Source organism: Zootermopsis nevadensis, unplaced genomic scaffold (genome assembly GCF_977971745.1).
Source record: "Zootermopsis nevadensis isolate Lab colony 2312 unplaced genomic scaffold, Znev_1.0 Znev_ptg000061l, whole genome shotgun sequence".
In the NCBI taxonomy this organism is placed as follows: Eukaryota; Metazoa; Arthropoda; class Insecta; order Blattodea; family Termopsidae; genus Zootermopsis; species Zootermopsis nevadensis.
The window spans coordinates 16,465,174-16,482,099 of record NW_028259192.1 but is presented as its reverse complement, the minus strand read 5'-3'; the positions used below and the strand labels follow the sequence as shown (position 1 = coordinate 16,482,099).

Genomic DNA, 16,926 nt, shown 5'->3' with positions numbered 1-16,926 from the left:
CTTCAAGTAGTTACGGTGGAATAATAATGAGCAGCATGAGTTATGTGGATCCTGCTTCTGGGTCATGGCATGGTGCATGCCGAGACGCGGTCATATTCCCGGGAAACTTTGCCTCCATCTTTAGCGGTACCGAATGACCCCTGCTGATACTGATCTGAGGACCTGCACTTCGCCAGAAGTTTCATTTATATCATTACAGCTATTAAATAAATATAACATTAAACTAAAGAAGACGTAGTGTTATCAATGCCATTTACATTTTCATAGAAAATACCTTATTCCGTATTACGTATTTTCCAAATACCCTTCATCATGCAAAATATCAACAATACATCAAAGTACCGCAATATTTTTCCATCGCAGTAACGCAAAAGATGCCAGAAACAGATGGCGTTATTAATGACGTCGCGGTCTTCACAAAATTACCGATCGCATACCCTTTACAAAAACTAGTCTCCTAACGCAGATTATAATCTCTCAAGTAGATACCAAATTTCGTAGAAATATATTGTTTACATGACGTCACAACCCACCATCGCCGTAAGAACCTCAGATCTCATGTCGGGCTGTTGATGTCTGTAATGGTGGTATCCGTGCCTGAATCTGGTGATGAAATCAGAGATAAACATGCAAAGCTTGATAATTGGACAAGTAAGATTAAACTTCTAAGAAGCTATACAGAAAAATATTTCAGATCAACGGTTTTCGCATATATTCGTAGAGGTCTGGTATCATAAACGGATCAAGTCTATCCTTTGCATTTTGTTAAATAAAGATAAATATCTGAAAAATCCTTAAATTACAAATCTCAGACAACGACAGGAGCTTCAAGCACATTTGTTTCTGAGCATCTCTGTAGGCCACGTAAAGTAATTTTTGTGGAAACCTTTAGTTGTAAACATGTTACTGTAGGAATTTCTACAGGTTCTGTGCGAAATCTTCCGAAACTAAAACAACTTTAAAGCTATATTAAAATGATGGATGCCGTTTGTTTCTATGGCGAGATTTCAGGTTCTCATGGTGGCGAGTCTGAAGATCGCTGTCTTCTGGGATGTCGCGCCTTGTAGTCTGATAGAAGTTAACCGATGTTTCAGAGAAGCCTCATAATTCCATCATCAGGGCAATGATGGAGACAACAAGCACTTCTAAATTTCTACTGAATTACACGCCATAACATCCCATAAGACACTGATCTTCTTCTGTCTTTAGTTTATAAATGGATTTTATAAGTTTTTATACACACACAAAACCTCGACAAATTATAGCACAAGACTACAAATTCTTTTGTCGGACATTTTATAAAACAATCACACAGTAGTTTTATCTTTCAGACACTTCATGAAATAGAAAATTTGTTCATCGGGGATTCATTTCACGATGGGCAGGTTGGTTCATGTCTAAAGTCTACCCTGCACACTGAGAGTGTAGCGGACTTACACATCCACTAGAGTAATGATTTAAAACAAATGACAATTACTTTCAATATCATTACTCACTAAAACTTACATCGGAAACTTCAACATGTCTTAATATAAATAACATCACAATTTAAGTGGTAGGCGAAAATAACAAACGAAAGTCAAATTTAATCGCAAATCTCACTACGATAGAACGCAAAACAAATGAGTGACTGTAAACCGCTGTTACTTCAGACCTTCGCTTGAAACGAAAACGGAGTTCTGTCTTAGACTGAAATACCTATCCTAAATACATTTATAAAAAAAAGGATGCAAATAGTAAGAAAAGATAAAGAGGAACGCGAGGATAAAAAGTGTTTCAAGACAGAAGGACAATCAATCATGTCCGTCCTTCCCAGCTGTAGCTCTATAATCTTGTAGGATGACGACACGGTGGGGTCATACGGAGGATACACAGTTACTCCTTCCAAACTGTAAACAAATCATCCTGCATATTGGTAGGAAACGTCGCTTAAGAACACCATTTACATCAGAAACTTAATTCTTGCAAACTATCTTAAGTATAACAAATAAGTGAACAAACCCAGTTATTAATTGACAAATCTCTCCGCCCGTGTTTGAAAGTGTAAAGCTTTAATTTTCGCAACCGATTCGAAACTGTTTAAGATAAAATTTTAAAAAAAAATTATTTGTCTCTTTATTGTATAAAGAAAAGAAGTATACAGTAATAGGTAATGTATTTTTCACTAAATCAGGAGAGAGATACGAAGTTCTTTAACAATCGTCCCGATATTTTACGACGGTAAAGATGTCGATATTGGTCTATTGGGTTGACACCATATAATCTTGTAGGCGACTCCCAACGTTCTAAAGAAACTAATCGCCTTAATCTTCAGAGTTAAACTGAGTCAGGATGGAGATGAGAAGCATTTGTACAAGAGTAAATCTCAAATAACGACTTAATGAAAAACTTTTTGGCAGTTCAGTCGCAGTTAACTGCCCTGAAAGTGAATTCAAGGATACCACGCGTTTTAAACAACGTTTTAAAATAAGCCTGAGGTTTAATTTTAAAATAAATTCGCAGTTCAAATACTAATTAAATCATAAGCATTACTTCTAAGTACCTGTAACTGTTCATAAGATTAAAATTATCTAAACCGATGCGAGTTCCAATAAACGTGTAGCACTGCCCCAAATATGTACAATGTTTTCTTAATAGTTACATACGTCTGTGTACATGCCTATAATCCTCCAGCACTGCCATTTTACTGAATAGCTTATTTTAATAACCTCTTCAGATACATTAATAACGCAAAACATGGGTATCAGACAATAAGACTAAGCCCCGTTACGCTTCAAAATTGCACAATGATTGCAATTAGTGAACAGACGAATATATAGCACCTTACTCCTCGTTAAAAACATTTCATACGAAAACTCTCAATACATTGAAATGTTAGCACTGAACAGCATCGCTGCAATTATTCCATGTTCTTGTTTCCATTAATCATATTTTGACATTTCAATTGCTAACTAATTGATCATCAACAATTTGTTTGCGGTTCCGATATTCGTCCACCATATCCTCGCAAATAAAATTAAATTATCACTCTCGTCTAATGATGCTCAACTATTTGAATTTCTGTATGTTGTGTTTATATTATACGCGGTCTATCAGTGTTCGATGTTAGTACGATAGCAGAGAAGCGGACTGTAAAATGTCATGTTATTTTTTACATACATAAATCTCTGATACGGTGCAAAAACCGAAGAACACCAACTTACCTTGCACCGGCTGAATTCTGCACTGGAAAAGTTGTAGGTCCTGCGTCACGATTAGCTGCAGCCACCCGGGTGTTAAAATTTCTGCCATATTCCGTCTGCGACATTGAAACTGAGCAATTGTTTGTGGAACAAGTGAGCAATTTATGCACGCTGCTGGACTGCATAGCGGTTCACAATAATTTCCCTGGACTTTGTTTTATTTCTGAAAACAAAGAACAAAAGAACTAATAAATGAATATGAAGTTATTTCAAATGGGATGATTAATTATGCGGCGCTCTGTGCATGTCCAAATTTGTGTCGCCTGTTGGCCCTTAAAGTAAATTACAAATTCAATGTTTTGAACAAGAATACACAAGGAAAACAAACTATTTCCCGAGCTCTTTAATAATTTCAGCCAACAGAACATAAGAAGTGCTTAGGGTCCTCCCGCTTTCCTACACGTGATTAATTATGAGCCATCTTATATTGTTCTTTCCAAAGAACTAATCCCACAGTGCAACGTTCGTCTTCAGAACTTGGAGCCACTCGATTGGTCAAGTTATTGGAAATAACATCGGAAGGTCTGTTAACGCTACTGGTCCTTATTCTGAAACAGACAAATCCTCCTGCTGTTAATTATGATACTTGAGGTCCTCATTACGGTAAAGACGTCTTAAGCATACTTTTCAAAGATGTTTTATTTCATTAGACAATACGTTATTGAAATAAAAACTGAATTATTAACTACACGTATATTTTTATAACTGATTAATTCCTGTAACCAAGATGGTGATATGCATATTTTGATGCCTTACAAACCTATTAGTAATACAGGTGATTTAGTGTATTTAGTGTTTTTGTATTAAATATTTCAATCGCATGTTTATTTTAATAGGCTTTTTTCCTAAAACGAAAGGAGAGTTTTGTAAGTCACCTAAAATTTTGGAAAAAGCATGACTCACTATAATCAACAAAATTATGATACGTTATAAACACGGCTGCTAATACCAAAAGTCAGTATTACAATAGATACTCGTACAGTCGAATCCTTCCGACTCCTAATGCGCCCCAATCAGACGAAAAGTGTTTCCTGTAATTGTTACACTGGCGTGTTGATGACTTTTGCAGCGCGGACGGGGAGTACGTCGTCACCACGATGACAAAAGCGATCCTTAATTACACCGGCAAGGTGACGTGGACTCCGCCCGCCATCTTCAAGTCGTCCTGCGAGATCGACGTGCGATACTTTCCGTTCGACCAACAGACTTGCTTTATGAAATTTGGTTCTTGGACGTACGACGGCTTTCAGGTAAGGCGTTCCTGACTTCGGCACACAAGTCTGAGCATTTTTTATTACATATTCCATTTACGACGTCCTTAAGACTGCGCCAGGCTGACTAAATCCTTAGATGAATTTTTTTTATGCGAATAACTCATGACACATTGACGAAAATATTTGTAAGCTACATAAGGAATCTTGTAGCTAGTGTTAAGACTTTATGAGTTCTCTGTATAAAGTGAGAGCATAATGAGAAGAGCGTGTCTGTCTACAAATGCACGTTTCATCTCCGAGATTAATTGACAAAGTCATTTACCGAATAAAATATTGATAATTATCGGTTAATTGAAAACCTACTTTATATTTTACCCAAAATTAACCTGCCAATATTTTTAACAATGATCCTTTATGCAGATTATTAATACGCGTATACATGACATGCATGACAGGTCTTTTTGATGCCTAAAAGCTACGTCTGAAACATTTTTAGATTTGTAAATACTACTCATAAATCAAGAAAACAATTTACTAGTTACATGAACCGATTTTTTAATACGTTTTATCACCTTCTTTCTTTCCTTTCTCAAAGACAGGACAAATAAGCTATTTTTCATCCTGCGGGTATATAATCCACTTTGAAGAAGTATTCGTTAAGTGTAATAATAATCCTATCACTAGTAAAAGGGGGACGTCGTTTGATCAATTCAAGTGTAATTCCATTTAGTAAGAAAGAGATAAGGTTAAAGTTTCTTCCAAAACTAATGCCGTTTCAAACTTTTATATGGAAGTTAAATCCGAGTTAAAAAGAACAAGATGTCAGTAAACTATGGCCGAAGTAATCAGGCTATAATAATTGTAATAACATACCAGACAGAGACAATTATGGAGGGCGACACACGGAAGGAGCCATGTATGTGTCAGTGAATGGAGGAATAGAATGGTTAAAGCGGGTTCATGAGACACTCCAGAAACTTTCATTCTGTTAGAAAGCAAAGGGACACACAGATGGAATAAAGCCACTTGAAGGGCGGTCACGAATCTTCAGCTTTATTTTTGCGTCTAGTCTAGAATAAGAATCAGACGAAGACACTTGCTACGTCCCATTTCTTATCGAACACTTGTACCAACTGCTTAAAAATTACCAATTTTTACCGTGTTCCCTCGGCATACGCATCGCCCATCTCAGCAGCTATATTTCACATGCTGACAGTCATTTCACATTTGTTAGTGTCAATTTTCATTTCCACGCAGGGGGACATGAACCGTCAGCGTCCTGAACTTTCCCACTTTGTCACCGTCATATTTTGGTGCGGTGTCCGATTACTACACGCGTTATTCAACATTCTATCGTCTGTTGCCAGATATTTCTCTCTGACATAATTCTGGCCCTAAAACGTAACTTATATATTCTAAACATTCATCATCTAAATCGGAGTGGACCGCTCTAGCGCAGATCCCATCGAAGCTTCGTTTAATTTTTCATTTGGAACTGTATTTATACAAACTATCCTAAAATGATATACACACAATATAACACAGAATACTAACCCTGTTGCAGATCCCTGTGCGATGTGTTTACGAAATACATGGTCGGTGTTATTTTTAAAGCCCACATTACATTCGCTAATTCATTACGTGTCAATGCTGACGTATGTAGCAGTTTATATTAAAATGTATATTTAATTCATTGAATATGTATATATACATCTTTTTGGAAAACACTGTATATCAATGCTTTACTGATAATATATGACTATATCTATATTAACCTCCTTTAATGTAATAACTTTATGAAAGTGCTTCAAAGTCAAGAGGTGGGAAAATTATGACGTCATACCCGATCTACCGATTTCGGAAATGATATGCAGTTGTACGAATTTCATAACCTTATAATGAGTGGAGTAAAATAGAGGGATATTTCGTCATGAAATTACGCCACAGGCGAAATGTCCAAAACAATAGTTTTAACGGCTTATACTATGAAATATTCTCTTGAGGGACCTTCAAAATCACGAGGTGGAAAAATGACGATGACACGTACGTCGAACCGCATCTATTCAAGTAGTGACCACTCAACAAGATGTTTCTACGCATTTCGTAAAATGGAAATGTGTAATTATAACAGCATTGTAGACAGATTTTTACTAAACCCGTTTAAGAGTTCAACGATACTTGTTACATAATATCGCCTAAAGGCATTCGTTTTCATATGTAATGATCACATGCAGGTACATTAAAATGTAAGAGCAAGTATTTCATTCTCTATAGTTTAATAATATTATATAATTTTTTAGCTGGTTTTGTATTATGATTTTATACCTGCTATCTTTCAATAGCACTGGACATCGGACAAACATTGCGCCAGCTCTCCTCTCTACTTTAGCAAGTAGAGAGGAGAGCTGGTGTCCGTGTTGCAAAATAAGAGATGAAAACGGGCGGTCTGTTTTGTTCCTGCGAGTCTGAGTTTGTTCAGATTACAGCGCCTACATTCACTAACGTAATACCGAGCGCACCACAGACATTACAATGGAAGTTTATAAATCAACATAAATCAAAACGAAAAACAGTAAAAGGGTGTATTCTGACAGGATACTTATATGTTATGCCATTTTACTTATTTTTTATCTACATCAGAGCAAATATGACGTCTATTTAGTCCGTAATTCTACGAACCCGTAACGAGTGGCTGATTTATTAATTTTATCAGTGTTTTCAAATTACATTCTGCAGTGCCCACTATTAAAACTAACGAGTAAAGAAACTGGAAGTAATATGGAAAGAATCGATCGTGGCCTATTTCGCTACACGAGTTGAGGAAGACCGCAAACAATATCATAGACGGCATCGGACGTTCATACGAAGCAGGAGTGATAAACAACCATTACGATTCAATCTGTATTTCAGATCGACTTGAAGCATATCAACCAGAGATTCAACAATAACAAAGTGGAAGTTGGGATAGACCTGAGGGAGTACTACCCAAGCGTCGAGTGGGACATCCTGGGAGTTCCTGCGGAACGCCACGAAAAATACTACCCTTGCTGCGCCGAACCGTACCCCGGTGAGTGCACCCTCTCGTCACAAACGCTTTTTATACGCTACTGAATATACGAGGGTTATGATCCTAACGACAGGTTACGGAGATTCGAACAGAATACATTTTGAAGATGGCTGTCTTCGCGGTTGTTTCACCGTGTAGTCTGGTAGATCAGGTGACTGCTCTGATGAATGAAGTTGCGTCGTCTCCCTCCTGATTCGACATTTGGCATAAATGTCTTGTTTCCCCATGTTTCATCCATCGTTATTGATTTAATGTCCGGGTTTGTTCCATATTTCTCCAATTAATCACCGTCACAATTACATTCTCATCTGACGCCACACAATTTGTGCAGTTAAATGAATTAATAAATGAAACATTAAGAAATGTCATGTTTACATTACATTGCTTGTTCGGCACGAACATTAGCCCAAGAATCAAACACAAAACAAACCGAATATGCATTAAACAAAAATATAAAATGCATAAATTAAATGGATGTACTATAACCGCAAGCCATCGACGGGATTCTAATTACCACATAACACACTTTTATTTACCAGTCAAACAATTCTGATTTTGGCGCATTCAGAATTAAAATGGATAACAACGTTAATTTCCATTACGTTGCAAAAACAACGGGTTGCCTCATAAATATGTATGTGAAAATGCTGTAATCAGACTGACTTGCGACAAATCCGTAAGCTCTGAACCACGTGATTGAAGAGGGACACACAGCAGCAAACCTCACGAGAGAATTAACTTCAGGGATGGCCAAATGTTTACATACCTAACATCAATACATTCTTATGCGTTCTTTGCAGAAATAGTCCCCGCGATTCGTTTCCGAAATTACTAAACGGAATGCGATGAAACTTGACACAGGGGTCTTAAAGACTGGGGACGTCCTGAGTGGCTACAAGCTTCCAAGAAAGAACGCTGTACCATGTAGTAAGTCCACCTCTGAACACAACGTCTTGTTTGCTTTACTTCACGTAATCGGTTTTTCAAAGGAGATATGAGAAATGTATGCAAATGTTTGGTCGGACAAACTGAACGAAACATATTATTACACTAACAAAACCTATGAGTGGATGTCAGGATGATATTAATATAATTTTAAATAATGGGGGTTGATGTACACTGAATTCACAAGGCATCGGATTCGGACCAGCTACAGACTCTTGTGAAACAATAATGAACTTTGGGGATCCATAAAATTCGGATAATTTCTGGACTGACTATGCGACTATTAGATTCGGAAGTACAACTCTATGGAGTTACTACTTGCATGATCTTTAAAAGCGAAACATAAGACACTTGTTCACGCAACACTGAAACAGGCATGTAAATCAATTAAAGTCACAGGAACTGGAGTTGTGCTTTCCAGCGAAAGAACTTCAAGTAATCCGAGCAGTCAGTGCGGTTTCCCGTTGACTTTTGCATCCAACGAGCCGGAAGTTTTCTCTCCCGTCACAGGAATTCTACACGTCAGTGAATATCCAAACACCGAGATTGATGTGGTCAAGAGACCCAGCGCCTCAGGGAGGAGGTGGCAAACTCGGCAGTCCTTTGAGCATCCGATTTCAAGCACGATTTTGTTCTCATAGGAAAAGAACAGTTACATAGTAACAAAGCTTAACAGTGGCGCAAGTTCGTTTAGTATTGTATATTAGTGGCGCAAGTCTACTACTACCACCTCACAACGATAAAGTTATTTTCGGCATAGTATATAATGTTTGTTGGCATCGTTTAGATCAAATCGCAAATTCCAGTACACCGAACTCTAGTACTTTTGTAACAAAAATGTAATTCTTTCACATTTCAATCTTCCATGTTACCTTAATTCATTACATCCAATCCCGATTATACACGGTCGAGTGTATTCTACATTAGGGAATAATTTAACAATAATGTTCGGTTCGCCAATGTTGTTAATGAGTGATACGTACCGATTTATCACAGCCAGGACATATATCTCCTCTCTGGCTGTCAGGCATGACTAATAGGATTTGAGGTTCTCATGGCGTTGAGTACAAAGATGGCCCTCTTCCGGGTTTTAGCACCGTGTAGTCTGGTAGAAGTTTACCAACATCATCAAGATACAAATTCGGTTTTTCCTCTCTTAAACTGTGTTTCTGTTTGCTCCTTAGACATCTTCTTCAACATCACGCTACGCCGTAAAACCCTGTTCTACACAGTGAACCTGATTGTGCCATGCGTTGGAATCTCCTACCTCTCAGTATTAGTGTTCTACCTGCCAGCAGATTCGGGGGAAAAGATAGCACTCTGCATCTCAATTCTTCTGTCCCAGACCATGTTCTTTCTGCTCATATCGGAGATAATCCCGTCAACATCGCTAGCCCTACCACTACTCGGCAAGTACCTGCTGTTCACTATGATTCTGGTGGGACTGTCTGTAGTCATAACCATAATGGTTCTCAACGTCCATTACCGCAAGCCAAGCACCCATAAGATGGCTCGTTGGGTGAGGAAAGTCTTCATAAGACGACTGCCCAGGTTACTCTTAATGAAGGTACCAGAACAGCTTCTAGACGAATCCGCCGCAAATAAGAATCGATTACGTGCAGCTGCGAAGTCGAAACTTAACGCCGCTGCGGCTGCACCTGCAGCGTCTTCGTCATCGGGGGCGTCGTCACCGGACTCTCTGAGACATCACCCCCTTCAGAGGCCCGGGGGATGCAACGGACTCTACTCATCGGGCAGTGGAGCCACTAACCGGTTCGGAGGACTCATGGCGGGTTTCAACGGACTGCCGTCTGTGGTCGGCCTGGACGGCAGTTTGAGCGATGTCGGCACTAGGAAGAAGTATCCGTTCGAGCTGGAGAAGGCGATTCACAACGTAATGTTCATCCAGCATCACATGCAGCGCCAAGACGAGTTTGATGCGGTGAGTATGTTGTGGGGTCTGAGACACAGTTCACCAGTTTGAAGCCCGTAGTCTTTGTTTTGCTGACAGACACGCGTATCAAAGTGAATGAAGACAAACGATTTAAAATGCTTATTTAAATAAGTAGAATATTAAATGCCACTGTGACAGCTAAAGAAACTTTCTGTGAGAAAAATGCATGGGTGTTGCCGTAGATAGACAAGAACAGCAACGTCTTAGCACGATATCAAGAGAGTATATTTCATTTAAAAACTATATTAATGTGTCATTATTATTCTGAGCCCAGAGCGGGCAATATATCTCGCAGACGTGTCAGAGATGTTGCCGTGCTATCACGACAATGAACCCTAATCGTTACAGAGCTGGTATGAAGGAGAATTCGTCTAAAACGAGGCTAGGTGCAGGAAATACATACATAAATTAGCACATACATGGAATGAAACACAGTACGAATGAGAGTATGTTGAAACATACTTTAAGAAATTTAAAATTCTTACCGATCGATCACTTCTTCAGTCCTTCCTTATGACTTTGTCCAAAACGAAGACAACGTAGAATAGTTTTTGCCGTAGTTTTAAAGTCAATAGAACTTATAAACCGTCTCCTTCCTGATGTTTTCTTGCAAGAGATACGAAATACTTTCTTTGTCTCCATGATAATAATAACTCCATGGAGATGAGTTATTTAAAAGCTAATAGTCGCTCAGCTAGTCATAAGCGTTATTCCCCCCTGCTGTTTCCATCTCCCTTTCCCTTCTTACTGTGACGTAGCTCAAGTTCGCATATCATTCTGCGTCCAGTATAATAGTTGGTTGAGACTACAAATTACACAGTTTCTCATTATTCTATTTCTCCAGACTCCTGTTGCTTCATCTCTCTTACATCCAAATATCCTCCTCAGCGTGTGTTATTCCTTCAGAGTGAAAGATCAAAACATAGCGAATACAGAGCAACGGAAGTTCTTTGTGTTCTGGCCCTTGCAATTTTAGACAGAATACGAAAATACTGAAGATTCTGTAAGAAACCCATAAAAATATTACCGGCAAAAAAAGCTATGAAACACCACGAAGCAAGCCAGTCTGTGTCCTCATATTTGTCTCTTGTTTGTACACAGGAAGATCAAGACTGGGGTTTCGTGGCTATGGTACTGGATCGTTTGTTCCTATGGATCTTCACAATCGCGTCGATCGTAGGAACTTTCGCGATCCTATGCGAGGCACCCGCCCTCTACGATGACACGAAACCAATCGACATGGAACTGTCGTCCGTCGCCAAACAGCAGTTCTTACGAGACATACAGAACTCGGACTAGACTCAGTGTTGACAGTTTTGTGGAGTAAGGGTACGAACAGCTCGCTTCCTTACCATCTGTACAGTGACTGTATTCCAAAGGGTTCAATGAATTTGCTCTCCTGCAGTGAGTTCACGAACCCCATTCATAAATTGACGTTAAAAGCACGTGCAGGCAGATACTATTACAAATATAAGTATATAAACTACTGTAAAATGTCCTTTAAAACCCAAAAATTCATCTGTTGGTCCTTTCTTTCTTTTCTTTTCTTTTCCTTATATATCTCCGACCTTTATGGACTTCAGATATATTTATATGTATATTACTTAAAGCTGCCTAATTAACGCAGCACTTTTAAAATAGAACATTTTGCCATTTAGCGTCACTGCTGAGATCATGCTTATTTATAAAATACATATTCCCATTAAGAGTAATTTATTGCAGAGGCTATATAGATAATCAGGTTGGCTGTTTAAATATATTTCTGAAGATACGTTACCGAGTTTCGTATAACGAAATTTTATACTTCAGTGACACTGTTGTGTGCCATTTTAGGGATCCAAAGGATAAGACGTTCTTCAAAACCCTGTAGTGAGCTATGTATGTCCATCAGTCTCTTCCTTGATGTTTTTCTTGAGACTTGGCAAGCACATCATGCCGTCTGAGACTGTGAGCTTACAACATAAGTCCGGAGACCGGATACACAGAATCACGTTTTCGTGAATTTCCTTACTCCATCCAGGCAAATGGCAGATTTTTTTCACTGTTAAATTTGAAGGGAGATCAAATAAGTCCCAAGCGATACTGTCATTACAAATGTTCATAATGAATTCGTCCGTACTGAAACTTTAAAATTTATATGCACAGAATATCTACGCAAAAGTATGGGCGCGATGTGGTGTGAGGTGAAGTGCGGTGAAACTGTGATGTCGGATTCTAGTGCACGAGTCGACCTCTGAGACAAAGACAGACAGATGGGCAGTGGCTCTCTGCTGGTCCCACCGAATACCACGCAAGTAGAAATGGGCTGGACGCAAAACTACGTTACATATTCAGAGCGATATTTCCTAGTTTGACAAATTGCATCAATGTCACTTCAAATACGAAAAACAAATATCTCAATGTAGAATGAATACACAATTTCATTACGTTTTGGCTATGTTCCAAGAACAGAACATTATTCTGTTTCCAAAATATTGTACGGATGTAGCCCAGCTTATAAAGATTCGACGAACAACATCAAAACCCGGATATTTTGTTACAAACAGAAACGAATAAAATAAATATCGATACACAAATGTAATCAATTTAGTACCCCTTAATGTTAAACAACCGGTTTTCAGAATGAATACATCAATACTCTACTACATAATTGCTGAAACTTAGTTAAATCGGCATTTTAAAGCAGTTGGCAGTTTATACTCAAGTTAATATATGTGTTTTCTGACATATTACATATCTCATTATCAAACAATCGATTTGAAATGTAAATCAAATTAGATACGATTTTTACTTGCATAATTCTGTGATAATACAACCATCTCTAGCATAATTCCAGGATTTAATTGTAGTTTAAGTAATAAGAGCATCTAAATTGTCGTCGATCTATAACACGTATTTTCGAAAATTTACTATCATGAACATTATCATGTGAAAGAGCAAAGTATGCAAGACGGATTATCTGAATAGAATTAAGATACTAAAATAAAAGCTAAAATTTAATTTATTCCGCAGATGAAATGCGACATCAGATGCCCGTAAATATGCTTAATACGTTGATATTTCTAACAGACACAATGACATTTTATACATTCTTATTTAATAAGCTAGAGTTAAGACAAAGGCATCTTGTCACAATATACTATATTACTAACAGTATTTCCTTTTATATAATAAATGGTTAAATACTAATTGTGATATATTTAAATTTAACCCAAAATACATACCCAATATTATATAAAAATTCTCAAATGCATCTTTGTAATAAAAATAAAACGTTACAATTATATTAGTAATGAACGTGATGCTTATTTATTTTGATTTTAAAACTTTATTTTCCACCCGTAAGACTTGTTCTGCCAATGATCAATCCCATTCAACTGTTCTCAGTGTTTCGTGTAAGTACTGTCAATGAATTTCAAATTAACAAATAGGATCGAGACTTAGCCTCAATTATAAAACAGTGACGCAGAGAAGACAACATCATTATCAGTGTGTTACGGCGCCACTAATAAAATCATAACACAATGTGATGAAATGTGAAGTTAGAGAAACTCCCTCTCTTCTTCTGCGACGAAATTAAATTATTTAACTTCGCTTTCAAACTAGGAAATAACGCGAAATTTATATCGTAATTATAGACAACATTTTCATCAGTTCTTTAGATATAAAAACTAAATAATATACAAGAGACTGCCTTGTTTATTCAATTGTATTTTAAATATTTTACGTAAAAAATAATCGTGTCTTGGTGAACTTTTAAACAAATTCTTATTAGTGTATTATGGTTAAAATAACTATAATCAAACTCGAATTATTTATTAACACCAACGTACATTTGTTATTAATTAGCGCAAATTACCAGTGTGTGAAGAATTTCATGTTTCAAAATATTATTAACATTATTACAAAATACCATTTTAGTTTAACTGAAATGTGAGACCGTGCTAATCTGTCTACTGCGAGAAATAAGACGGAATAAAGAGAAAAGCCATCGAAATGTGATGCACTGTTAATTACCGTAACTTAACGTGTTGAGTAAGTGCAACACTGGCTTATGTCTGTGTTCGTGTCGCTACTTAAATTCCACTTTGCTCATAATAATGTAATATAATTTAAACATTTTGAAAAAACACAAGTACTTCATTGTGATAAGACATTTAAACACTCGCCAATATATCTCTCTCTTTTTTTTTGTAATACACAATGCGGTAGTATAATGCGTCCAAGTTTTGTTCTCAGACAAAAAATTAATGTCATCGTAATTCTGCTACAAGCTCTATGTAAATATCCTAATATTATGCACGTATTTTTCAAGTCGCATGAACTCATAATGATACTACTCTGTCATCTTCTCATAATGACGCCACTAATAATTTTAAAAAAAAATTCATTCATTTTACATTCCGCAATTAACCACTGAAAGTATATTTAATCCTCGAGAAGCAGAAAGCCTTTTTTAAAAATGTCTGATTCAAAACACAGTAAGTTACAAATTATTTCCATCGTGATTAGAAGAATACACTGGATCTAATAGTGTCATCTAATGTTCAGTAAGTCAAATGCAGTAAATCACAAGTTATCGAATCTGAAACCACAAAATAGCATAAGAAGATGCAATGAGCACATGAGCCCATGAATAATTTTGTAATAGACCCGACTATATTTTCCTCGCGGTGAGCCAAGCATGGTCATGGACCGTTCGAACTTTGAACTGCGGAACTCGGTTCACGTTTGTGCGTTGTGTAAGGCAGAGGTTTGCAGTTCGACGTTCTGCCAGATATCTGAAGGATTGGAATTAACAAGCATTTCCTTAGACTTTAATGCTTACGTAAGAACCCAAGAAAACGCAGGACGGTTTCTTTAAATATGGACTTCGAAAATACTTTCATAAGCACATTTTACCTCCTTCTAACAAATGTTCACGACTTAAATATCTGCATACTTCCCCGTTGCCTTCAGAATGCTCTCCAGACTTACGTCAGTAAATTCTTTATCCTTCCTGCTACATCCTCCCCAATAAAACGCTTATTCCCATCGTCAACAGAGTTTACAGTTGACACAGCCAAAGTATTAACCAGAACCAATAATCATTTACATGAGAGCTTGTAGTTGAAGTTACAACAGACTTATTGGCGCTTCAGTGCTGCTGTGAATTCGGTCTGTGAATGATTTCATGACCGTATGGATGTAGACTGTATTGACGACGTTTCGGAAACAGCAAAGATAATTGAAACGTCGGCAACGCATTCTACATCTATAAAGTGTTATGGCCCATAAATTGGAGCAGCATGATCCGTTACTGTCGCATTTTTTACATTTTTTTCTAATACCAAAACACGAACGGCCAAATAATTGATACCAGTTGAAATTATTTACTTTTACCTAACACTTTCTCCATTACATACCAAATTATATTCTTCAGAATCACAGAGGACTTCGCCCCCTTACCACTTTTCTACGCTGCTCGTTCTGAACCGTCTTCACTTGCCTGGGTTACACTGTTCGTGTTGCAACATTGCACGATTTTACTCTGACCATGGGGCATCCAATTTGGTGACGGCAACTATAAGAATTTATAGCGCGCTCGTCTTTCTACTGTAGGCATTTTTTACAGAATCTTCTATTAAAATTACGTAACTCGATCAAAGAGTGAAGTGAAACTGGTGCCGTTGCAATCGGTCATCAATCAATCAATGAATTTAAATTTATAACTAAATATTATGATGTAATTTAAATCAATTTATTATACATAAAATTGCTCAAAACATGTACTTTAATCCTATCTTTGTGTTTCTCATTATTTCCTTACAAATATCCCCATGTTATATTCATGTAGCGTCCTATAGATATCCCGCTGTGAAGAACTGATGATGCGAACAAATTCTCTCGTGCGTCGTTTCGCTACAGGCAAGAGAAGACAGATTCTCTTTCTGCGTATAAGAAAACAAATATTTATCTTCTGCCAGATCCTTTATTTCTAATTTGTTCTATTTTCTTAGTTCCATTTTACTACACTACTCAAACTCACACCTTCTCCCTCTATACCATTTCCTGCCCGTTCGCCTCAAACAGGAAAATGGATTTCGGATTCAGGAAGCTGTGTTTGGTAATGACGCAGAATGTGGGCTTCAGATGATTTTAAACAGCGATTTGAAACTTTACAGATCATCTCATGATCGTATATTAATACAGAATGAAATCTATGGGTTTCCGTTCATTCTACGTTTAAACCGAGGTATCCGAAACGGTATAAGATATGACTGCCGCAGAATAATTGCGAACCCGCGTCACATTTCATAAAATGTGGTGGCTGGAAGCAAGAACCAGCAGTGAACGTCGAGCCTGAAAACATCTGACGTCTGGTTACATCCGACTTTTTACGGCAACGAGGCTAAGATGGCTGCCTCATCCGACGGATTAAGATAACAGCCATCTGGGATATTTCGCCGTGCAGTGTCATACAAGTTGGCCGACGTTTCAGAGGTTCTTACTGCCTTGATCGTC

At 37.5% G+C, this 16,926-nt stretch overlaps 2 protein-coding genes across 5 annotated transcripts in view; one reads left to right on the top strand and one right to left on the bottom strand.

The window, feature by feature from the left end:
- Window positions 1–16,204, top strand: part of nAChRalpha2 (nicotinic acetylcholine receptor alpha2) — a 45,704-nt gene extending 29,500 nt beyond the window's left edge. Inside the window, exons 4-7 of the mRNA XM_022079210.2 lie at window positions 4,312–4,492; window positions 7,367–7,523; window positions 9,653–10,410; window positions 11,524–16,204. Coding sequence (XP_021934902.1) covers window positions 4,312–4,492; window positions 7,367–7,523; window positions 9,653–10,410; window positions 11,524–11,721 — 1,294 coding nt within the window. The 3' untranslated portion in view covers window positions 11,722–16,204. The remainder of the gene's footprint in view (window positions 1–4,311; window positions 4,493–7,366; window positions 7,524–9,652; window positions 10,411–11,523) is intronic.
- nAChRalpha1 (nicotinic acetylcholine receptor alpha1) overlaps window positions 1–16,926 on the bottom strand; it is a 229,371-nt gene that overhangs the window by 195,921 nt on the left and 16,524 nt on the right. For all 4 annotated transcript variants that reach the window (XM_087340968.1, XM_022079222.2, XM_022079229.2 and 1 more), the window contains exon 2: window positions 3,204–3,405. The gene's annotated coding sequence lies outside the window, so the exon portion shown is untranslated. The remainder of the gene's footprint in view (window positions 1–3,203; window positions 3,406–16,926) is intronic.